The sequence below is a fragment of the Denticeps clupeoides genome, chromosome 15, assembly GCF_900700375.1.
Source record: "Denticeps clupeoides chromosome 15, fDenClu1.1, whole genome shotgun sequence".
Classification (NCBI taxonomy): domain Eukaryota; kingdom Metazoa; phylum Chordata; class Actinopteri; order Clupeiformes; family Denticipitidae; genus Denticeps; species Denticeps clupeoides.
The window spans coordinates 16,638,983-16,663,909 of NC_041721.1; the positions used below are offsets into that span (position 1 = coordinate 16,638,983).

General features: G+C 46.6%; 1 protein-coding gene across 8 annotated transcripts in view; it reads right to left on the bottom strand.

The window, feature by feature from the left end:
* The window catches only part of agap1 (ArfGAP with GTPase domain, ankyrin repeat and PH domain 1), a 118,073-nt gene that overhangs the window by 81,391 nt on the left and 11,755 nt on the right, over window positions 1–24,927 (bottom strand). For 2 of the 8 annotated variants that reach the window (XM_028954710.1, XM_028954709.1), the window contains exon 1: window positions 5,870–7,337. The exons of 4 other annotated variants lie outside the window; for them this stretch is intronic. In XM_028954710.1, coding sequence (XP_028810543.1) covers window positions 5,870–6,935 — 1,066 coding nt within the window. In that variant the 5' untranslated portion in view covers window positions 6,936–7,337. Of the gene's footprint in view, window positions 1–5,869; window positions 7,338–13,974; window positions 14,348–24,927 lie in introns of those variants that run through there. 2 more of the 8 variants (XM_028954715.1, XM_028954711.1) reach the window with 2 other exon arrangements.

A 24,927-nucleotide genomic window follows, 5' to 3' on the forward strand; every position in this document is an offset into this window, starting at 1 on the left:
TCACCGGGGACCAACTTGTTATGTATAAGGGCCGGATTCCCCGCAGATCCTGCACAGAGCGGCCCGGGACGGGACTGGCATTAGCCGTGGGGGGTGGAGAAAAGAGGCAGAGGTCCCGATTTGGATGAGACGTTGCCAAAACACTGGTGTCATGCGCCCTGAGCACTTACACACAACTGGAACAGTGGGTGAGCCTCATATGCTGATATGCATGGCAATTTAAGGGAATGGGCTGATGAGATGAATTAATGAGCCAATATACAGTATATTGCATTATGGACAATGCACATTAAGCAATAATAAAAAAAGATAAATAGATTAGCTAAAATGGAAGTTGGCATTTTCACAGTTCGTATATTTAACAATGGGAACTCTGGTTATGTTTCGTTACTTATTTACATCCACAGTTTAATGAAACCTGAACGACAGCCAATTGTTATAGGATGTATCACATCATGGACACTGTCTTTTCCAGCTTCTGCCATCAGGCAGGTAATATAGGGTAATGAAAACCAGAACTAGATCAGCTATCATATCATGGCACAGAACTCGAAATAAAAAATGGCTTCATTATTCTACTAAATGTGCAACAGCTAACGAAATACCTAATGTGCGATATCTACTGATTTTTGCAGACTTTTTTCTATCTATCTATCTATCTATCTATCTATCTATCTATCTATCTATCTATCTATCTATCTATCTATCTATCTATCATAATCATTATCATCAAAAAATGTCTTTTGTTTAATTTCATATTAATTTGTGGATGAAGTCCCACTCTAGCCCTGTTTAAAATACACAATAGAAGAATACATTGCAATTACCTGTCAATTCCTTTCATGCCTGGTATAAGCAGACATTGTAGAAATGACTATTTTGGGGTATTATCACCCAGGGTTACTGAGCGTGAGACGCTGATAGAACTCGCCTCGGTTCCCCTGCACTGGAATAAAGACATTCGGCATCTGCACACACGCCGACCCGCTCCTCAGCTATTGCAGTCTCATAAAAATGCAAATCACAGCCAACCCGTGCCGCGAAGCGGGTTGGAAATATTAGAACAGGAAACAAGATTAGTAAGGTAAACATGGTATTAGCACCTACAGGGGAGTGCTGTTCAGCATGCGAGTTTTTACGGTGTACTCGGCTACTTCTGCTCGGTATTTGCTTGTCACGTGTGTGTGTGTGTGTGTGTGTAGTAGAAATCCACACATTCAGCCATGACCACTGCGAACTGCCTTGAATTTAGGGAATGCAGATAGATTCAAAAGAAAGTGTCCACGGCATAAATGACTGTTCTGAGCGTCCTGCTCACCAGGTCTAAAACAGCCTGGAAATACACATGCATTTTTGTGGTGATGGATGCTTTTAATGCTGTAAGTCACTGTAAGTTATGCAGATTGTCTGGTGCAAAATCAAGTTCGCATGGTTTCCGTTCTTTCTGATCTCAAAAAATATTTTTAAAAAAATACAATTATTAAAAGCATCGGCGCTCAGAAGACTAACATCGGCGGTAACTTCTGAATATGGGACGTATCAGGACAGCCCAACCCAGCAGAGAGGTAGAATGCTGTCTGAAAGTAAAAAAAATTGAGACATGAAGCAGTCAAACCATCAGCTGTCCTCCCTCTCTCAGTAACCCCTGCGTGACCTTTGAAGTCGGAGCCGTCTGGGTTCAGTTGGGCCGGCTCGCTACACACAACCGCACGGTGGAAAAGATTCGCGTGGGGCCCGACGGAAGACCCAACCAGCCCCTGAAGGTGCGGCGATTTTCCATCAGCTGAGCCGAGGTACAGACATACGGAAGCCCGCGCGTTAATCTGCGTATGCGGAGACCGATGAGCGAAGACACGTAAATTCGGGGACTAGCAAGTGCTCCGTTTATTACACGATGCGTTAAAAAGGCCACGTCCTCGAACGTGTACGCGTGCATGTTGTTCTCCAGGGGGACCTGTGCCTGTGCAGTTGGAGCGGATGCGTGAGGAGAGGCGGGGCCAGGGAGAGGAGGCGGAACCTCCTCTGATGCTCTCTGGCTCCCGGTCAGCGCAGGATGCTTTTCCTATTATGTGCAACGCAGCCGGCTCAAGAATCACATGCCGCTTGTGCGTGTGTGTGTGTGTGTGTGTGTGTGTGTGTGTGTGTGTGTGTGTAAAAAGAGGATGTTTGTGTCTGTGTGTGCCTGTGTTTGGTCTGAGTCCCTGCACATTCTTTGTGTCAGTCAACATCTGACCCAGAACCCCGGAACTCAACACCTAAAATCACCGCTCTTCTATATAAAACACACACACACACACACACTGCCCACGCATACACATCATGCAGCAAGCATTATTTCCACATGAGTGTAGATATAGGTCACCACACGCCGCTGGATGTGTGCACCTAACACCATCACCATCAGGGGAGAGGACCTGCCTCGTACATCACGTGGTCCAAACGCAGAAGCTACGGATCTGCTGTAACACACGCGTGCACACACACACACACACACACACACACACAGACGTCTCTAGATAAGACTACTGGACGTATGATGGAGTGTGTCAGCCTCCGGTGACTCACGCTACACAGCCAACCTGCAGGAAAATGTGCAGATTCGGTCTGGACCCCAGAAAGGTCACTGGGGACAAATTGTGCAACCAAAACATTTTACGAATATCAACCAAAATATAAAAAAAAAATAAAAATTAAAAAACTTGTTCATCTTCATAATAGTCCAAGTCTCGCAGATTCAATTCAGAAAATAAATGAAGGAACGGCACTAGTGCATGTGAGCATTTAAATAAGGCGCAGCAGTGGCGTTATTCCTGTTCTTGGTCCTCCAATAAAAACAACACAAGCCAGACAAACCGGCACTGCAGCCCCCAAAACATGAACGGCATGCTGGGAGAATTTCTTAATTCCCCACAAAGCACCTGCCGTCAGCGGCGCTTACACCGCAACCGATTACCGGCGAGCCTTCACCAAATCATCATCCTCGCCCGCCGACATTTGTGCAATTCGCTGATTAACATCTTGGGCGTTTCTCCAGAGTGACGGAAAACTGACATACGAGTGACGCTTATGGGCAAATAGAACGCAATTTTTCCCAGAACGAGCGCAGTTCTTGGAACGAAAGTTGCAAAAAAGCTGTGCGAAATACTGCTAAGTGTGCCTTTATGTCATATTGTTCATTCATAAATTATAATGCCACATTTATTAAGAAAGGTGGAAAAAAAGCACCCCTCCCATCTCACATTGTGTTCTAGATATGAATTGTAGAAATCATGTCACCATAAATATAAAAAGAAGCCCTAAATAAATAAATAAACTAGATGATTTGAACAGAAAGTGATGCTTGTTCCTCCCGGGTCTCCACCTCCACCTGAACCTAAATAATAAAGTCTGTGGAGGGGAGGCTGCTGTGAGGGGTGGGCCTGTGTTCTCTTCTCTCGCTGCTATTTTTTTCCGTGGGTCTGGCCTCGCGCTGGAAAATACGACCGTTCTGGGTTCCTGGTATTCGGACCGCGGCGGCTGGAATGCCTTCTGCAGCCGGCCGGCTCGGCTATGCAAATGGGGCACGGTAAACAGAGCTCGCGTCGCTGCTATATTTAGAAAGGGCTACTTGACTGACCACGGTCGTGGTAAATCAATGTAATGAAGGGTCTGCGCTAGCTGCGCATATCGTAATTATCTCAGCACTCAGCGGGTTTCGCCCTCTTTTCTTCTGCAATAAAAGCACACGATGGGAGCACGAGAAGGGCACAAGCCACACAAGATCCTGCCGAAGATTAGCCGATGCCTCCGAGGTCAATCGGCAGGCCGACGGGCCCCGCCCACAAGCCGCGTGGCATCAAGAATTTTGGTGGTGTCAGGAATTTTAGAAATGCGGAAGCAGCTAATCAGTAACAGTTCAATTTACACTGGGAACAATAAAAATGGTTCACGGTAAACAAATCAAGAGAGGAGGAACGTTTCGTCCTCATTCCTGTCCAAAACTGCCTCTGAAGTCTCTTCACGGTACTTCAAGGGCTGCCCAGGAGTTACTTGCTACCAAAAATGGGCTATATTGATGTCCACTTTTAAAATGTGGATTAAGTGTTTTAATGATGGAAGAACTGTATTGATGGTTGTCTAAAGATGATTGATTGGGGGTGGTAGTAGCCTAGTGGGTAACACAGTCGGCTATGAACCAGAAGACACTGTGTCCCTGAACAAGACACTTAACCCTGAGTGTCTCCAGGGGGGGACTGTCTCTGTAACTACTGATTGAAAGTCGCTCTGGATAAGGGCGTCTGGTAAATACTGTAAATCTAAATGCAAATGTTTTATAGTTCGTTAGACGAATGGTTTGGTCCAGGACCATAAAAAGCTGGCCGAAGTTGTTAGAGATGAGATGGAGATGAGAAGAAAAGAGGTTTTAAAAGGTTGACTTACGTTTTATTGTTGACATTTTTAAAGCAGTATTTATTGAAGTTTTTTTTAAGATAGAATTTCAGAAATGGAGTCTACCACGATATATTGCTGTATCTATATTTTCTAACACCCCATTGTCCACCATACAAAGGTGCTGTGGTGTTTGAGCTATGTATGCTAAATGCAGATGCCAACCTTTTTATGACATTCTTTTCGTGCACGTCATCAATATTGAGAATACTCAAAATTATGGTATTACGAATTTTCTTATCATAAAGTATATTTTCAATGCCAAGCCTAAGCTGTGTCGGGTGTAGGGTGGTAGTAGCCTAGTGGGTAACACACTCGCCTATGAACCAGAAGACCCAGGTTCAAATCCCACTTACTACCATTGTGTCCCTGAGCAAGACACTTAACTGTCCCTGTAAATACTGACTGTAAGTCGCTCTGGATAAGGGCGTCTGATAAATGCTGTAAATGTAAATGGTTGTGTTGTAAGTAGGGAAATCTCCCAGCAGCCCTCCTACACACAGAGTGGCGGTGAAGTAAAGTAGCCGGCAGATAATAACATGCTGCGTCGAGGGTGGGGAACACGGAGGGCAGATGGCCCTTTAACCGCAACCGGTCAGGTCATTTATTACACAGACGGACACACAGGCACGCGTGCAACAAAAGGCTCGACCAGCAATACCGGCACATTAGCATATTACTGCAGACCTGCTGGTCACCAAACGGGGAGGATGGGGCTCAGCGGTTCTCACTGCCGAGACACAGGAAAAAAAAAGAAAAAAAAAGAAAAGGGAGTGGTCTCAGGCCGAAGAGGGTCACTTTTCACAGGACGAGATGTGGGGGTGGACCTGGCCTGGCCAGAGCCACACACTTTAATGAAACACAAACACCAGCGGCCCACAGAATGCCGGCACCTTCCTGTCCAAAACAAACACGGGTCCCCTTTCCAAACCTCTCCGCCCGCCACCCAGGCCGCGTTATCCACCCTGTCCTCCCTTCCTCGACCTCTGACCCCACGCTCTACAGTCTTACCCGTCTTAAGCCCCGGTCTGACGTCGATACCGATGGCTGATTGTAATACATACATTTTAAGTAGCACGCATGCCAGTGAACTTTGATTCGACGTAAAAAAAAAAAAAAAAAACACTAGCGCTTAAGGAAGCGGCCCCGTAATCAGAAGGTTGCCGGTTCAAATCCCGATCCGCCGAGGTGCCAAAAGCACCGCCCCCACACACTGCTCCCCGGGCACCTGTCATGGCTGCCCACTGCTCACCAAGGGTGATGGTTAAATGCAGAGGACACATTTCACTGTGTGCACCATGCGCCGTGCTGCTGTGTATCACTTCACTTCACAACTCAACTCAGCGGCTGTGTTCTCCCTGGTATGTTTAGTGCTGATAGTTTCGAAACATCTACAAATGACAGTATAATAAAGTTCAAGCGGCCCCGGACCGAGTCGTACCTTCCAGCGTGGACCCGTTGACGCTCTCGGAGCTGGACTGGGAGTAGCCCATGCCAGGCCTCTTGTGTGAAGCCAGCAGGCTCTTTCGGAGGGCCCGGTTGCTAGGGCTGCTGATGGGCGTGGAGGTGGAGGCTCCGTCGCGCTTGGAGAAGATTCCACTGAAGAAGCGGACGAGCCGGCGCTCCTGGCCGCTCAGGCGGTCCCCGCTGCCCCGGTCCGAGAGCCGGAGCAGGTCGCTGTTGTCCAGCGTCCTGTTCTTGCCCTTGGCCCGGTCCCTGCGGCTCGGCTCGGCCCCGGAACGCGTCGTGCTGAAAACCTCGCCCATATCCAGGGTGTTCCTCTTCTCGCCCGGATCGTCCCCGTCCTCGTACGCCGGGTTCTGCAGCACCGCCCCCGCCTGAGATTTACCGTCTTCGGCTCCCCGGCCGATGCAGCCCGAGCTGCTGTGGTGCTTCTCTTTGGACAGGGCCCGGATCCGCAGGAGCTCCCCGCCGGTCCAGTGCCGGAAGCTGAAGCTCCGCCGCAGGAGACCGGGGTGTCTCTTCGCCGGAGGGGTCTCCGGTGGCTTGGCTTTTCCATCCTTAGCCAGCTTCCCGTTCGCCTCCTCTCGCGGAGTACAGCACTGCTCCTCCACGCTCCTGGAGGTCTTGAGGTGGCTCCTTCTTTCGGCGAGGGCCTCGGCCCCTGCACCCTCCGGCGGCCCCGCGTCCGGGTTCGAGCCACGCGCCTTGCGGGCCACTTTCAGCCGGCCGAGCTCCAGCTGGCCCGTGCTGAAGGTCCTGAAGTTGCGCATGTAGGCGTGCGGGGACAGGTCTTCGCCCTCGTCCTCCACCTCCTTCAGCTGCTCCAGCAGGCAGCCCCGCTGGCCGTCGGACGAGCCCTCCCGCCGGTACGCGCCCACTTTGGGGTTCTCCGGGCGCCGGTGCACTTTCACCCCGCCCGGGCTGCCTCCCCCCGCGTCCAGGCTCTCCTTCTTCACCAGCGTCAGGGAGATCCGGTACACCGTCTTCCTTTGTGGCGTCCCCCGCTCCATCCTCTCGCTGTAGTTACCATCCAGGAGGTACATCCTCCAGCGAGCCGAGCCGGAGAGAAGAAACGCTGGCCGGGGACTTACCGCGCAGGAGGCATCGAAATATCACCGTGAAATCGCTGCTTTCATAAATAAAAACAGAAACTCCCGATCAATTTCCCATTCATTCCCTTCGCGTCCCGGGAATTCAGCTCGTCTCTCAGCCCAAACCGGCTCTGAAGAAGCGGGGTCCCGCGGCGCTGTCCTACCGGCACAGAGCGTCCGATCTCGGCTACAGCGACCTCGCATCCCCCGCAGTCCTTTTCGCGGTTAAAGCGCTGCTGCTGTTCATTGCGATCCGGGACCGGGACCCGACAGAGGAGGAAGGGAGGGAGGCTACGGGTTCAGATCCTCCGCTCCGATCCGGCGCCGCTCGCTGGGACTCGGAGGATCCGGGAAGGTCTGGGCTGGCCGGAAAACCCGGAGCGGAGCCGCGACGCGCGGGAGCCGGATCCGTTCGTTACAGCCGGTTTGCGTCAGCGGCGGGTTTAAATAATGAAAATATTTGTCAGTTCCTGATCAAATTATTTTTTATTATGGTGCAAATTAAAGTGATGCTCGTTTCAATATAATATTAGTTAAGGATGTTTTAAGAAATAAAACGCAGTAATTTATTTTAAATATTTGCCTTTTATAAGCAAATGTATTTTGAATCTGGTAAAATATTTAATTATGTACTTGCAATTTGATGATAAATTGTGTATATGATTGCGTATTACGTATATGAAGTCTTATATTAGTAAATGTGTCTTATAAAGCCTCTTATAAAAATATGTTTTATACTTTAGTATAATAGATGTAATGCACAATATAAGGGCTGTTTTATACATATGACAAAAAAAACATTAGAATAAATTCTGAGCAGGTTTAATGGTATGGTGAGCTACTGAAGGCTCACGCTCCGGTCCAGGATTTCCTGCTGTCCTGTCCATAGATGGGGGGTGCATTTAGTCCCTTTCCCTCCCTGTCCATCAACATCTTCAAATGCCATTGGGCCAGGAGAGAAGAGACCCCTGTGCCGTCTATCAGTGTACAAGGAACAGAAGGGTCATACAGCGGAAAATATGAAGCTGCCAGTGATGAAAATGTCGGAGGAGTTAACGCAAAAGCACGTTACCGCCCACTGATATCCAATTGTGCGTTATCAAGCTTTTTTTTTTTTTTTTTTTGGAAAATACACAGAATGGCACATTTTTAAGGAAAATCTAGGTCATATGAGTAAATACAATGAAATGAAATAAAATGGTAAACTTGTATTATCACACACAGTCTTCTTCCCTCTCTCAGCACCCTCACCCTCTCTCCCTCTCTTCAGGGGGTCCCCGGGGAGGACTGCCGGGCGCTGGAGATTACCTCCCTTATCGGAGTTTTGAAGTCCCTCTCCCCTTTCTCTCGCCCTCAACTCCTGCCTGGCATCTGTGGAATCATTATGAGGATTACCTCTGATTTAGAAGAGAGCGAGCCGGATCACACACCCAACCCAACGCTCACGCCCCTTTTTCTTTAATTCTCCCCTTTGTTCCCGTCCCGGGTTTTTCACAGTCATTATCGCACTTGAACATCCCGTCATCGCTCGTTCCCTTCTTCGCATCTCTCTCTCTCTCTCTCTCTCTCCCCAACCTTCTGCCTAGACCTCCTTCCCTTCATCTGCTGCTCCAGTTACATCTCATTGAGTGCGGCAGGCAGCTTGTCGGAGCCGCCGGAGAAGACTCGGCGCGGCGTCGCTCTGCAGGACCATGGCTGCCGATCCAATGCGACGAAGAGGGAAAGAACATTGAAAAAAAAAAATGAAATAAAAAATTAAATTTCATGTTTCACTCCAGGCAGCAGCTGAGACAGCGGAATAAAGCGCCTCCCAGCTGACGCTCGGGCTCGTATCTGCACTATAGTGATTTAAAATAGATTTTTTTTTATATCCGATATCAAAAGGTCAACATTTCAGAGACTTAACAATAACTTCATGATGAATAAATGCTGAACGAGATGCACAATTCCACCACTTGCCACCGTCAAAGGCGTTCTTTGTCGGAACCGCTTCCATACCACCTCAACGTCCAAGTCAGGGACGTGAAGCAAATCTCCAACAAGGAGGAGGTAAATTATACAGAGGAGCTCCGACTTCAAACACGCTTGGCGCCTTTCATCGTCGCAGAGACACTTTGCGGCAGGAGCGGGGCTGTCGGGGCTTGCGTAAACTCTTCCCCCCGGAGAAGGCTGTAAGCTTCAGGATCGGCAGCTGCGCTACGGCATTCTGGGATGTGAGAAATGTGTCCAGGTAACACGGAAACGCGCGGGGTTAGTTAGTGGAAGCTACGCCTTCGTCGACCGAAAGAGTCCCGTCCGGTGCGGTCATTCATTAACCAATCAGGGCAGGTGTGAATGTGGGCGGGGCTGGAAAATATACCTACGTGACTGCCTAGAATGGACTGTGGAGTGATTTATTTGTAGAGTGGAAGATTGGAGATTGAATTCGCATTATCGGAGGCGCTTGGGAGTGAGTGCACAACTCCTGAATAAGTCATGAAAGCCATGCATTTCACATTTCTCTACAGTATTATACAATGGAAATGTACACAATCTCTCGTTCTCTCACGCCCTTTCTTTTTTTACAGTATTTAAGAAGACACACAATCCTTTGTATTAAGAGTGGATTTTCCATCGGAGCCACGCTGACAGTCCATTCAAACTGTATGCTAAACAGCACAGATGCAATCGTGCTGCCGGCACTTCACACAAATGAAGAGTTAGAAGCACTTCATCCTGGTCTTATCTCCTGGAATACAGGGCAGACAGTTATCAATGCACAAACGTATGGCAGCAAACACAAATATCCACTTGAAATGCGTAGCCTGTTATGAAAGGGCCTCTGCCAGGGCTTTCTTTATTCCAGTCATCCTCTTTAAGACAAAAAGATCTGATAATTGCAGACCAGACCATGAAAGAAGCTTTAATGAAATTATGTGAAAACAAGAAGGGGTGGGTGGCACCTGCCTAATAAAAAAAAAAAAAAAAAAAAAAAAAAAAAAACACCCGAGGGGGGAGCGGCAAGGGTCTTGCATAGAGGATTTTTTATTTTTTTGTGACATTGACTACTAATGTTATGTAGGGCCGTGTTAAACATACATCAGCATATATCTATATAAAGCTTATTAGTTCAGTATCTACTGACTGGTGCTTCAACAAAACAATTCCGATACAAATAAATACATAATACTTATGCAAATAATATAGTCCATTAGACATGGGTCAATAAATCGCTAATTTGTAATATAGTGTGGTATTTCCTCTAGTGATACAGTAGCAATCCAGGCTTCAATCCAAGTTGAATTGGAAAAGCAAACGGTAAAACTCTGCATATAGAGACGTACTAATTGCCATTCTTGTGGTTTAAAAATCTGTTCTTTTGCACCACCCTGTCAATACCTTGTTGTTACACATACTGGTGGTGGTGGCTGAACATTTCAGATGGTCTGCATTTATACAGATATAAACAGACACATTTTTTCATGATGTAGCGCACTGGCAGTCTCTAGCATTGGTGTCCCCTGTGCCTGACGTGAGCGTGATCCACATTTAGTTCACACTTAAATTATGCATTCTGTGCAGCAAAGTATGCCATAATGTGATAATGCATACAGTGTGCACTCACTGATGGCATGTCGTGGATTCTGATGAACACTTCTCCCGGTCTCGAACACATCTCGCCAGTGAACGCCACCTCAACAAAGCCAAGGTGACGTTTAACAATCCAGGATCTTCAGTGCAGAAATGGTGAGGCTACCAAGTGCAAGCCACAAATTATAGTCGTCCCACTCAGCCCCATTCAAGCTAAAGTGATCTATTCTCCGCAGACCCTGCCCGAAGCAAAGGGTCAACTGGAGGTCCATTGTCTGTTGTAAGCTCCTTAAGACTGAGAAGAGACATGACAAAGAAATGCTCTCCCAGAGGCATCCCAGAAGCCAGCAGACCGGACAACTCATAAACCAGAGAAGATCTTTAACAATATTTAGAGGAGACGACGGTTATATCTAATTAGTGAGTTGTATTGGCCCTCACAAACTGCTCAGTTCACGATTCATTGTAGGGCACCCCAACTCTCAACCATCTTAAAGAATATGTGGGAACGGTCTCAGGAGGTTCCTCACCCACTCCTCCCTGTCACAAGCCCTACTAACCTCCTGCCATGACCCAAGGGGTGAGCGAGCTGATAAAAGACAAAATGCTCTTCTGCTCTCAGTCCACAGACAGACAGACAGACCGACAGAAAGGATACAGGATTCCAACTCTAAATCAGACTTAAAATTCCCCGACTTCTCCTGAACAAAAAGCAGAATTTCCATGACACTCCGTATAAAGACATGTCCAATATAACATTCTAATGCTAAGCAGAAAAGGGCATTTAAAGGGGTTATAGAATTCAAAACTGCATTTTCGTCATTGCTGTTGAACATCGGCAGCTTGGCGTGTTGACTGGAACATGTCAAAACCTCCGACTCCATCTCTGGCATCCTCTACATGCATCTTATACTTGATTACTTTGGCTAAGCCAGTCCTTAAATTCTTCATTTTCAAGCTAAATATCGTGAAATGCCTGGTATGTTTGGTAAATTGGCAAGTGTAAGGACAAATTTCGAAAATATATTGCGTTCTAGAACGTTGCACATTTTCAGAGTGGGAGGGGTTGAGCAAAGCAAAAACAGTCGCTGGGACCAAAGACGCTACTGCACTATATGCCATTAACAAAATTCCCATATAATTCCCTGACTTTGCCTGTCTGGGAATTACTAAATGTACTAAAATTCCCTGATATTCCAGGAAATCCCTGGACCCGTGGGAACCCTGAGGAACCTATCTAGGCACAGGGCTGGCCGCCTTGGCAGTCAGATTATGAAATTATTTAAAGAAATCATGCATACATATTTTAAATGCACTAGCACGGCAGGGTGAGAAGATATTAAGCAGAGCCTCGTCGTTGAAACTATAGAAAACTCTGATAACGGGCTGTGGCCTCATTTTTGTTAAACTTTTCCACTACAGTTTGAACATGCAATTATATTGGGATTTTTTCCCGACTAACTCATTTAGCCGGGCCATACGGCACCCACCTTTCCATGCTTTGTGTCTCAGCTACATTAGATCATACTCAAGGTCAGTCTATGAGATGAGTTATCATGCTTAATGGAAAAGCGGCCCATACTGCATCATTTATTATGTTCTCCTACTACAGTTTTGCGGTATGAAGTAAGGCCCGAATTATATTCACACCACAAAAAAATGGTACATGATTGAGTTAGGGAGCACATAAATAGCAACAGGAAGGTCTGTTCGATTTGGCCGTTAAAGACCTGGCATTCAGGCATGGCCGGCATCCGAGAGGATGCCAACTGCCAGCAGGCTTATCAGCAGAGCCGACGGTCAGATTCCATAACCAGCCATCCTCTCTGGCCCAGGCCCCCGAGTAAAAGACGGAAACTTTACTTGTTTCCTGTAAAAATGAGCAACCACTGCACTTTGTTTTTAGAGGGACAATTAGGGCTGTGTGAAATGGCATAAAATTCACACTTCCGTATAATTTGAACCACGGATGGAAGAAGGTATATATTGTGGTATTTAGTTGGATCTGTACATTTCAATAGAACTGTTTTTGAAAAGGTAACAACTTCTCCAGGAAACTTGTGCTCCTCTTAAAAGATTTCAAACTATTTGTGAACATAGAATATTTATTGTGCAAATCAGCAACTATAGAAAAAATATGGAATATTTAACAGAAAACGATTAAGACACAGAACCAAAAAGCTACAAAACAAATTCAATTAGACATGTGTCATAACTCAATCTACAGTTGTGGCCAAAAGTTTTGAGAATGACACAAATACCGGTTTTCACAAAGTTTGCTGCTTCTGTTTTTGCAAATACTCCAGAATGTTATGAAGAGAGATCAGATGAATTGCAAATTCCCTCTTTGCCCTGAAAATGAATTTAATCCAAAAAAACTTAAGAACTTCTGGTCAATCCTCAAGAGGCGGACAAACAAAAAACAACAAATTCTGTTAAACTCCAAGCCCTGATTATGAAGTGATGGGTCGCTATCGGTACGGATTTGGCCCAGAAGATTGACAGCATGTCAGGGCAAGTTGCAAAGGTCTTGAAAAAAACGGCCAACACTGCAAATAATGAATCTTTGCATTAACTTGATGTGATTGTCAATAAAAGCCTTTGAATGACTCTCTCTCCCATTCTTTGGCTTTCCTCTTATTCGACGATGTGTTTGTTTTAAGATGGTAGAACTTGTGTCTTTGGCATATTTTGCAGATTATGTTTTTCTGCTCACTACCCGAGGTCCTAAATCCACACCATGTCCAGATTGCCTCTGGACTTTGTAACAGGGTGCTCTTATGTGCGTTCTGTGCTCTCGTCCTTTTTCTGATGCAAAGGCCTCATGGTGTTATGCTACTTGAGTCTGTCACGACCGGTATACAGTTCATATCACACAGTACAAGGGACACTATTATCCAATGAGTGAGGTGGATCAAATAAACACAAACCAGAACCAAAATTTCCCTAATCGTATACCCTAATGTATACCCGTGTATCCTAGCCCTGAATTCCAAACTCAAGTGCCACTGGGGCAAAGTGACTCTTGATTGCTTTGAGACTCATGAGCTCCATCTTCAGATGAGATCTGGAGGGTTTAATATGATTCATTACATGGAGAGTTTAATAAGATTAATTTTGCAGCCTTTACTGCTACTAAAACACTAAATTCTGATTAAATATGGAGGTGAGTGACTGGTCTGAGCAAATATACAGACAAACATTAAATAACATTAGATTTACAGAAATTGGCAGATTGTCTTATCCAGAGTGCTTTAAAAAGTCCCTCATTTGGTTCACTAGGGACCAATCTGTAAATACCATTTTTAAGTGTTTCTTAAAAGATCTTTAGTGACTCGGTGGTTTGAACATTTAGTGGAAGTACATTACACCAGAGGTGAGCCAGGGCAGAGAAGAGTTTAGATGAATGCTGTCCTAGTACCTTGAGAGATGGTGGTACCAGTGGAGCAGTGCTGGGGGAGATTGAGGTGCAGAGCAAGGAGTGATGATAGATCTGAGGTAGGAGGGTTCTGGAAAATTTGGATCCTGGTCAGCTGGACAGGTCGAGACCAGCCAGGAGTGAGTTGGTCCAGTTTGAAGATGCATAGAGATGTGAGTAGCTCTGTGTTGATAAAATCCTTCAAATGTTGGAGAGAAGGAATCGAAACGAGCGAGAGAGATAGGAAATGTGAGATGAACAGGAGAGGGACTTGTCCATGGTTGCATACCCCATGGTTGCATGCAGTGACAGAAGGAGAGATTGAGGAATTGCCCAGGGAGATTTCAAGAGCCTGTTGTGGGTGGGGGATCAGCACACTTTGGGCTGCTCATACCCATGCCAGCACTCATCTGTCCAGTGCATTAAAAATGTACAGAGCACAGAGAGCCACGCCCGTGCTAAATAAAACATGCCAACATCCAGCAAAAGATCTCCATGTTGTTAGAAACTCCTGTGCATTCCTCATAATGAGATTTTTTATTGCTGTGGTTTATTCGTTTTTTTCTTCCTTCCAAACTCATCACCCCTGTAAAACGTGGTGCCGAGGTGTCGTGCGGATCCTCCGCTGAGCCCACAGCCCTTTTCATCAGAGCGAGAGAAAGTGCTGTGCGCGGAGAACACGCGGAGCTCTTTCATCCCCCCCACCACCGGGACCGGAAAAAATGGGTCAGTTATCACAGAAAGAGAGAATGCACGCACACCCACACCCACCAGTGTGCCAACAATCTTACACACACACACACACACACACACACACACACAAGCATATGCACACGCTGAGATTTCGTCTTTCGCATTGGACACATGCACACAAGAGCTTAAGATTTCAGTCACGCTCAAAGTCAGAGATGCACAGATCCAAATTTCCCTCATGACCCCTTAAAAAAAAAAAAATCTTAAAACATCTGCCGTCATGCAGTTCCCACAATCACTCAGTCCCTGTGGACACAGAGCTTCAGTAGTGCAGTGATGTGGTTACGATAGTTAAAATATGTACAAAAGAGTCGTTCTCTACCCATGCAACACCCAAACAGACGAGGGAGAGACAACAGAGCTCCTCCAACATCTCCTACCTGACTACATCCCAACACCCACTTCACACCATGTACCCCAGCACTGTTTTAAAGAGAAAAGGAAATACTCTTACCTGGGATGATCCGGAACGTCAGCCGAGGCAGCGCAACATGGAAAGGAGAGACAAAATGAAGCCATTAGAATAAGTATATTGTTAAAAAAAACGTTGAAAGTTAAGTTATAAATAGTGTTAGGGGGTGTTAGAAAAAAATTATACAGGAAGATATCAATATTTTTGTATATAAATAGAGTCCACCTGGTGGAGCGCTTTCTTTAGTGAGGTGTGAAGAATCAATGTGCGACTACAAACTCCACTCCTGTAGATGGCGCTGTACAGCTGGGTACTTTGAATTACTCTAACTGAGCGATGGTCATTACAGCGACCCGTTCAATGTGTAAAAATTAACCAGGCAGTACGGACTTAGATAACACAAAGCTATCTGTCACGCCTCTATCGAGAAAAAACAAAGTATGCTGGACACCGCAAACAAACTCCCATCCACCTCCCCTCTCGCTGTTTTACGTACATTGTGCTATGCCACAAGTCAGGAACACATTACGGTGGGTAGCGATGCAAGTTGTAAAAAACCTTATTGCATCTGCAGAAACAGTGACACTTATCGAGTCGCTGGATCTTAACTTGCAATAACGTCGGTAAACAATATATATGGCCTTGACAGCCATACTGGTAGTAACATCGCCGACGTGCAGAAAGGGACAGTGGAGAAATGGGACTGAAAAAGCGAGGTCCCTGCTGTAGTCACAGGCCACGAGCCAAACGTTGCCATTGCAGCGCAACGTGCCGCTGTGCTGCATTTTAAATGCTTCACATCGCGCAATGAAGCTACCATCAGTGGCCCGATTGCTGGGAAGGCTTAGAAGAATGCAGCACTACAGCCAGCCAGGTAACGTGGGAAAAACAAGTTGCTGAACTCGCCTCAACACAAATGAATCACTCATTCTGTATCCATGTTTATTTTTGAGGTGTACGTGGGATATAGTGGACACATGCAAATAATATTTGGGTTGAATTTATTAACATCGTACTGACATATTTTCTTTCATTTGCACAGTGTTCACGTGTGAATAAGCACTTTGTTTTTTTTTTTGTATGTTTAAATTTCTGCTCAGTCCTCTACAAGCGCCACACCGGTCTCAGGGTTAGGGTTTCTTATCTTCAGTCTCGTGCATTTTATCTTAGCATTTGTGGTGTCCACTACTTCAGTGGGTTGAAGTACAAAGACAATAAAGTTTGGCTGAATTATTTATGTAATGTCATCCAATCAGATCGTCCACAGCATCTTGTATTCATTTCTGCTTTTTCATTTTCAGTGAACTGTAGAATATCGCAACATGTGCAGTATCACAACATATCGTTTAATTGCCATATAAATTATGCGGTCCATGATTCAGTGCCATCTAATGGTGCTTCCTTAAATCACATTGAATACAAAAGGCAGTTGTATTAGACTTAGCAGACACACATCAATAATAGTTAGGATATTTTTTTCCTGGCTAACAATGCATGAGCAAGGCATCAATCTCAATGTCTACGATCCCCAAAATGCCTCACACATCATGTTACAAATGACTTAACGCTTACAAATGACAAATGATGGCACCCTTTTAAATATTAATGGCCAAACCAGTTTTCAAGTGGTATTTAGCATGAATATTACATATTTATAGTTGAAGGTCGCAGCCTGCGAGCGTGAACTATTCAGCCCACATGCACGCACACACCTCTAACAATGATGCAAGCACACAAGGAGCAGCATCTGATCTGTGATTCACAAGATTAACCATCACAGGGGAGCGGATTAAAAGAACGGGAGGCAAAGAGTGTGTGTGTGTGTGTGTGTGTGTGTGTGTGTGTGTGTGTGTGTGTGTGTGTGTCTCTCAGAGAACCAGATGCTCTTGATCATCAAAGTCGAAGCAGGAAGAAGAACCCAGCCAAGGATACATGAGAGCAGAAGAAATGGAGAGAGAGAAATGAGTGGGTTGTGAATGATGTGTATGGCAGCATAATGGTGCAGCGGGCAACGGCGCTGCATTCGGTTTGGGGTTTGAATGTGTTTGGGTGACCTCTGGTTTTCCCCTCCCAGTTCAAAGACACTGAGGTCTAGGTTAACTGGTCTCTGGGTGCTCTGGGCTCTGGGACTGGGTTCGGTTCAGGACAAGGACAACAAATAGCCAGAGAAACTCCCAAATGGTTTTACCTCTAATTCCGCAAATAGTAGAGCATTTTGTGGCATAAAAGGTGGGAAAAGGTGGGACTGTGCCACATACCAACCTACTGGAGCCTGGTGCAGACCCCCACACACCAAAGGGGTCTTCCAAATCCCTCAGGCCCGAGTCCCTGCAGGCGTGGCCTAATCCTCTTGTGACAATGCCAGCCATATGCTTATCCTACATTATATAGGAACCCTCGGGGTAGGTAAGCCAGGGGCAGCTCCTCGCTACATTTCAGCCTGGGTGAAGGGGCAAGATGGTAAGTCGGTGTGAACATGCGTGTATACACCATGTCATGATTCCTTGGCGTAAACAGCCTAGTGCCCAAATAATTTGGCCATCAGCAAGCTGACCCACAGAGTCACAGTCTGGAGCGTGTTGTGTTTAAGCAACACTATTAACCCTGTGAGGCTCCAAGTCTGCCGTACTTTCGGACTGTCATTCGAATATTGCACCATAGGCCTATGTTCACATGGTAGCCAATTTTACTACTGGTATGAATATGAATTATTGCCCGGCGACACACAAACTACATGTCCCATAATGCAGCGCTCCTGTTGCCTTGCCGAATGCAAATGGCTTGTGAAGCAGCTCGAAATTCTTTTTTCGTGCTTCAAAGTCCCAAAGCGCCGTGCAAACTCAGTTTGTCGGCAAAAGTGCACACTGCATTATGGGATCCACAGCCCATGAGCCACCGGCGCGTCACATCGAACAACAGATCTATACAGAATGATCTCGCGAGACACGGCCGAGTGCCATCAATAGAAATCAACTTTGGGGGTCTATAGGACTTTCCCTCCCCTTCACAGTACTGCATCCACAACGCATCCCCCACAATCTGTTAACAATAATAATGATGTTATAACAGTCCAACACCCGCCTGTTACATCCCGTGGTCATGTGATGTGCTGGCTGTCTGTGTTTGTCTTTTTGTAGGAGGAGCCTGTAATTTACAAAACTCCTCCCATACCCGTCGGAGTGAAGCCGTTAAAGATGGCGTGGGTCTCCTGTCCTGGCATTGCTCACGTTCCTGTCCTAGACCAGGACATAGCACTGCCTAATCACATGACATGTTAGTAAAATGATCATATTTGGCATTTCAAGCAGGGTCAGCTCCCCAACTTAAAGCGAACAGCGGTTCACCATCGAACAAGATGACTTCCCAGCATCCACTGCGTGTCCCCCAATAAGCTGTTGCCATCTAGCTGTTCTTTGGCAGCACAGCCGTCAACCCTGGTCCCGTCCTCGCAGCTGCGTTCCGCGCCCAGAAACGCATTCATCCTTTTGGCACGGCATCCGCCAAATTCTCTCCAACTGCATAAGGAAGTGGGCTGTTAGCCCAACTCGCGCGTTGAGCCCCGTTTCGAGCGCTCTTCCGCTACACACCACATAATAAAAACTCGTCCGGGGAAATAATCCGCAACACCAGTGATCAATAATGTTTAATTGACACACATGTAACGGGCCCGTGTGTTTGAGCTATTTCAAAAGCTCCATGTAGAGGATGCAAGACGTTCTGCGCTAGTCAGCAATAAAAGAAAAAAAAAAAAAAACAAACACTCTAGGCAAGTCTGAAATGAAGCGATTGTCCAATCGATAGAGGCAGCGGCCCCCACACTAATCCGGCTGCGCTCCGCGCCCTCAACTTCATCCACGGGCATCCGAAAAGGAGGAACAGTGGCGCGATACAGAGAAGAGGGAGGGTGTTTTTTTTTTATTAAATGGTGGGGGTGAAAAAGTGGAAGGAAGAAGTGGGAAGTGGCCGGCCGAGCCGGATGCTTGTTGGCCGCGCTCCACTGGATTCTTCTGGAGAACACTGAGGCCTTTTAGGACAGGCGACCAGGAAAAGCCCAGACTGGACGTGTCACAGGAGCCACACAGAGCCGACCAATCTTCACCAGCGCACAGCTGCGCGAGGGAAATTTACAGACTGCATTTCAGACTGGTTTTCTAGACCATGAAACCAACACATGTGGATGCAAAAACTTTCAGCTTCTACTCATTTGGAGCTCTCTTCACTGAATTCCATGTATTCTGTTATAAACAGATTTATTCACCTAAAAACTATGTGATTAGTGAAAGTGATTGTCATTGGGAAACACTGCAGCACAGCACACGGTGACAACGAAATGTGTCCTCTGCTTTTAACCATCACCCTTGGTGAGCAGTGGGCAGTCATGACAGGCGCCCAGGGAGCAGTGTGTGGGGACGGTGCTTTGCTCAGTGGCACCTCAGTGGCACCTTGGCGGCTCGGGATTCGAACCGCTAGGCCACCACTGTCCCATTATGGAGTGGGTGGAGGAAAAAATAACCTGCAATATGACAAATCACATTTAATAACTGTTCAACAAAGTACTTGATCATTTGCTCTGTGCTTTAGTAAACCGTTTATAATATGTGCATTTCATGCAAAGAACTATTTCACAATAAAAAGAAATAAAAGAGCTTCACGTTTGACCGCAACATAAAAAACATCAAATAAATAAACATTGTGGAGACCTGGAATATAAAAAAAAAAACTTGCATAATGAACTGGAACCATGATAATAAAGTTTGATCGCGCTAGTTTGCTTCTTTTCTCTGTTTCTGATAGAAGTTATTGACCGTAAGAGTCACGTATGTTCTTACTACGGAGTTGTTCTTCCGATTCATAAAAAAATAGTTTGGGTATTGTTCCGCTCCAAATGTAAGAGCCGAATTCCGTAATTTTTAGGACATTTTTGACTGTAAAATAAATTTGAACGTTTTTGATGACCGTACCTGCCATGAAATAGGGTACTCAACTCTGGTGTAAATGCAGTAATACACTCAGGCTCATGCCTATTACCACAGGAAACCTGTTATAACCCATCACAACAGCTCGGACTAATACGCCTGCCTGACACGCCTCAGAAATGTGAACGATGTGATATGATTGGCCAGCACATTATCTGCATTTTTGCCAGTGGTGCAGAAGAAGCGCGCGTGTACCCCATCGTGTTAACATATCACGTGCATCACTGCTGCAATTCTCTCGCAAGTTGCTGCACACTCACACAGATGCCTGCCTTCCCAGAATCCTCTCTGGCTCTGAACACTCAGTCTGACTGACGGCTGAGGTCTCGGTGGCAGCGCGTGTTACAGATCAGTTGACTGCGCTGATCAGCAACAAGACGGATGAAACGGTGACTGGACGGACACGGCAGAGGGAGATGGAAAAGGTTCCAGCTTCCTCATTTGTCAGGAAAGGAGGACACGACTTGGAGGAAAAAGAGAATGAGGAGGCATCAGAGCACGGGCACACACACACACACACACACACACACACTCCTGCCCTGGAGACATCATTAGAGAGTGGGGAGAGGCGGATATTAATTATTCACCGCCTGCGTGGGCACACATGAGTATGTTAAAATGCTTCTGTGTGCGAGAAGAATAAAAAACAAAAAAAAAAAAAAACACAATGATACTTAATATACTGAAGAGATGACTGGAAGCTAAAACCTAGTAAATAGTTTAGGAAGGCACACTCACACCTTCCAGCCTTTACTTTTTTTTTTTTTTTACTAAATGGTCCTCACGTTGTTGACAGGAACAATAAATTAAAATAACGAGAATAATGGAATAGGTCATGTGATCATGCATCTGCAGCAGAGGAAAGAGAGTAAACTACTCATCCTGAAGCTGACAATGCACACAATAATCTGCTGTATGGCAGAGGGACATGACCATTAGGAAAAACTTGAATTTAATGTTAAAAAAATTGATTCTGGAGCATTCATACTCCAACCGTCATAACCGCGTTAAATGCGAGCTGTCGTTCACAGTGACCACGGGGTCGCACTAAATGATATTTAGAAAGCAAGTGATGTAATAAATTCATTTACAACCTGAATAATGAATCAAACCTATTACAGCGACATGATCATATGAGAATGTTCCCAATCCCCACCCTGACGCAGTGACACAGGCCCAACCTCGGCTACACCTTTGCCGGATGGATGCCCCTCCCTGCGTGCCATCAGACGTCGGCCGCAGCTTCGGCTGTGAATATACATAAGTAATGTCAGACGGGGGCTTGACCCACTTCCACTGACTGCGTCCCTCTTAGTCTGCCATTACCGCGGGGGGTGGAGCGGAGAGCCGGCGGGCATATGGGAAGGATGCGAGATGGTGCCATTTTTTCCCCACTCGAAGGGCACGTACGTTAGAGCCTGTAACGGGCTCTCAATATTTCAAGAGGCATGTGACACAAGGGAAGTCACTTCCTGAAAGAGAAGCCAGGCCTGGTTACGACGGGCAATGACGCGTCGCGTGAGGGAGCGTGCCAGCATTTATTTTTAAGTAATATTCACGTACGTTATGTGTAATGCGTGTGTGAGAGAGAGGTGGAGATGGTCCGACATTACGGTGTTCAGTGAGCCCGCCCTCGGCTCCCGGCTCACGCCGACAGGCCATGGCTCTCTGCTGCCACACGGTGGTGCGAGCGCGTCACTGCGAGCGCGCCTTCAGGGGTGAACAACCTGCACTTCGCTCCTGTAATTATGGTTTTCTGACCGAAAGCTTAAAGATGATGTTTCAGTTACACGTTTGCTTCATTCCTTCTGAATTTAAAATGGATACAGGACTGTGAAATAATGCCAGACCACAGCCTTTTAATGTCCCTTCCATATGTAGATAATTAAAGTTCTTTAATTGTGCTGATTTGTATTAAAACTTTGAATAAATTCATGATGTAAAAGAATTTGAAAATAAGTCACGACAGTATTTCCCCAGCAGATGGCGCTTGTTACAGTACAATATTCCCTCAAAACACCAGGTCAGACGCAGCCCTGGATGGTACGTTTTTAAATCCTGCTGTCTGATGCGCCCACCAGGAGGCTGCCAGCCCACCGCCTCCCGCCACGAAGCGGCAGCAGAAACAGAGAGAACAGAAAAGCCCCTTCCAATTCCAACGAAGATCTGGTTCAGCTCCCTGCCGCAAAAATCAGGCCACCTGAGCGCCTCCAGCCCGGCCCGCACCAGACGGTGGTCCCCGCTTCATTTAAAAGAGGTGCCGGTGTCCCCCAACACGCCCTACGGCCTGGTCCATCTGACGGCCGCAGGCCACCTCCAGGCACGGCTCTGGATGCTGACCGGGAAACTCTTCCAAGCTGAGGCGGGCCTCGCTATTGTTTTGCCGCACGGCTGGAATGTGAAAGTATCCTTTCAGGAAGTCGCCTCACTAAGATATCGAACCATAAAACTTGACCTAAGCCCCGGTGATTTTGTTACATTCTGGATTTTCATCTGGTTTATAATACAAAACACAATATACGGTCATTTAAATACAGAGTGAGATTATTGAGAATTTGTTAGGGCATTTGTAGCCAGCAGTTGTCATCTTGAGACAGCTAGTTACTGTCTGTTCAAATACAACCAATCAGCTCATCTTCTCACACCGTGAAGAAACCTTCAAAAACACTAATATCATCCTCCAGCCCCATTTCCATCTCCTCCCACATGCCTAATTCTGCCAAGGAGTCGGGCTCTAACTCCCAGCTCGGCCAAGATCTCCTTCTGCTGCAGATGACCTGGCGTGACCTCCTCACTGGCTCCACCCAGACCCTGAAATTAAAGCCCCCCCGTTCCCCTCGAAACAACATACCCCAACCCTCCCATCAAAGTGCTCCTGTATGATATAACTTATGAGAACTTATCAAGACCAGAAAAGTGTTATTCATTACATCACACCTCTTTGAATTTTAATGAATAGTTTGCTGACTTTAATAAGATCATTTCAAGCAGGCTCCCATAACATAATGACTTTCAAATTTACATGTACTAAACTTCAAAGATTTTCTACAATTAGTTCTATGAAAACCACAGAATCCGAATCCGAATGGTTTATTGGCCAAGTCTGTGAGAGAACACATACAAAGAGTTTGATTCCGGTTGATGGCGTCCATCAAGCACAATAACATTAAATCTCAGAAGCAGAAACAATACAAGTGTGTACAACGTGCAGCTGCAATGCTGTAGGTGAAGCAGACAGGGACGCCCGTCCTGTCCAGACACGGAAGGGCGACAGCGAGAGATCCGTTACCAGTTCGCCGCTAGGAGGGCAGTTTACGGACAATAAGGGATCGTGTTTATGCAGCGGGTGCAGCGGGATACGTGATACCGGTGCGTGTGTACGCGGGCGACGGCTTGATATTTCTGCACTAATTTCCATCTCCTGTTACCCTGAGAGGGACTTGGGGCTCAGGGGCCAAAGCTAAACATTAAACGCCCGGGGTCATCAATCAGAAAATCAGGAAGAATCCTGGCTCCTTGGATGTTATGGGAATGTCCATGTTGGGGACGTCAAAAATAGCAAGAAGAAAGAGAGAGAACAAGAGAGAGAGAGAGAGAGAGAAGAATTGAGGGTTTGTCTGGCCAAAGAGTCCAGAGACAGATGCAATAAAGGCCTTAATTCAATTGGAGGGTGTATTTTGAGTCGCAGAGGTCGGGGGGCCTGACTGTCGTCCACGCACGGCTCTCAAACGCAGCCTCTCCGCAGAAGAAGGGAGGGAGTTCAGCTTCGTCTCGCTTCATTTTTGGTTTCTTTCATTGCTGGTTCTTTCTTTTTTTTTTTTTTTTTGTCCTTCAAACGGAAGCGAGGCCATAATGTGGATCTGGCTGACAAGCATCCATTTCACAGAGAGGGAGAGAGAGAGAGAGAGACGGTGAGTGGGAGTGAGAGAATGAGAGGAGGAGGAGGAGGAGGAGGGGGAGCGAGAACAGGAGGTCAGAGAGAAGGAGAGAAAGAGAGAATCTGGTTTCAGCTCCTCCTCTGCTCTGCTACCGCCAGCTGTGTGTCCATTCACTCCGCAACAAAGAGCCAAGAAACAAGCGCAGAGAGACAGAAGGAAGCAGGGGGCATACGAAACGGAGTTTCATTCGTCCCTCCTGTTCGCCATTATTCACCCGGATGGAAGGAGGAGTGTGTTAATATGCCTGTAGGTCAGCGAGTGTGTGTGTGTGTGTGTGTGTGTGAGCCGTATGCAAAATAGAAATCACCACGCCTCACCTCGCCGTGGTGTGGAAGCTGCAGACTTCCAGAACCATCCCAAGCTACAAATGGGGCGTGGCTATTGAAATACACAAGCATTCTAGACCAATCGCAGAATTTTTGGTATTCTATCTATGGGTGCTTGGGAGAGAAAAGAGAGAGAGGGTGGATGTTAAAATCAATCACGCTCTTTAATAAACTATAATTATTAGTAGTCAGATCATATTTGAATAAATTAGAATACGGATTTGTTTGCCCGCCCCGGGACTCCCAGTCGCGTAATGTGTGGTCTGCGTACGCGTCCTACTGACAGGGCAGTTGAGTGAGTGACGGAGGGGCGGGGCTTCGCCGCACAGGGCAGATGCACCACAGTGCAGGTCGGGGGAGGGGGGGTGAACTGCGGCGTAAGCGTCCTGACATCGGACGGGGGTGATGTCATCCTGCGTCACTCAGTCCCAGTCTTCCAGAGGTGAGTCACTCCACAGCGCTGAGACGCGTGCGCACACACACACACACACACACACACACACACACACACACACACACACACACTTAAAACATCAAACTACTCTACCGCT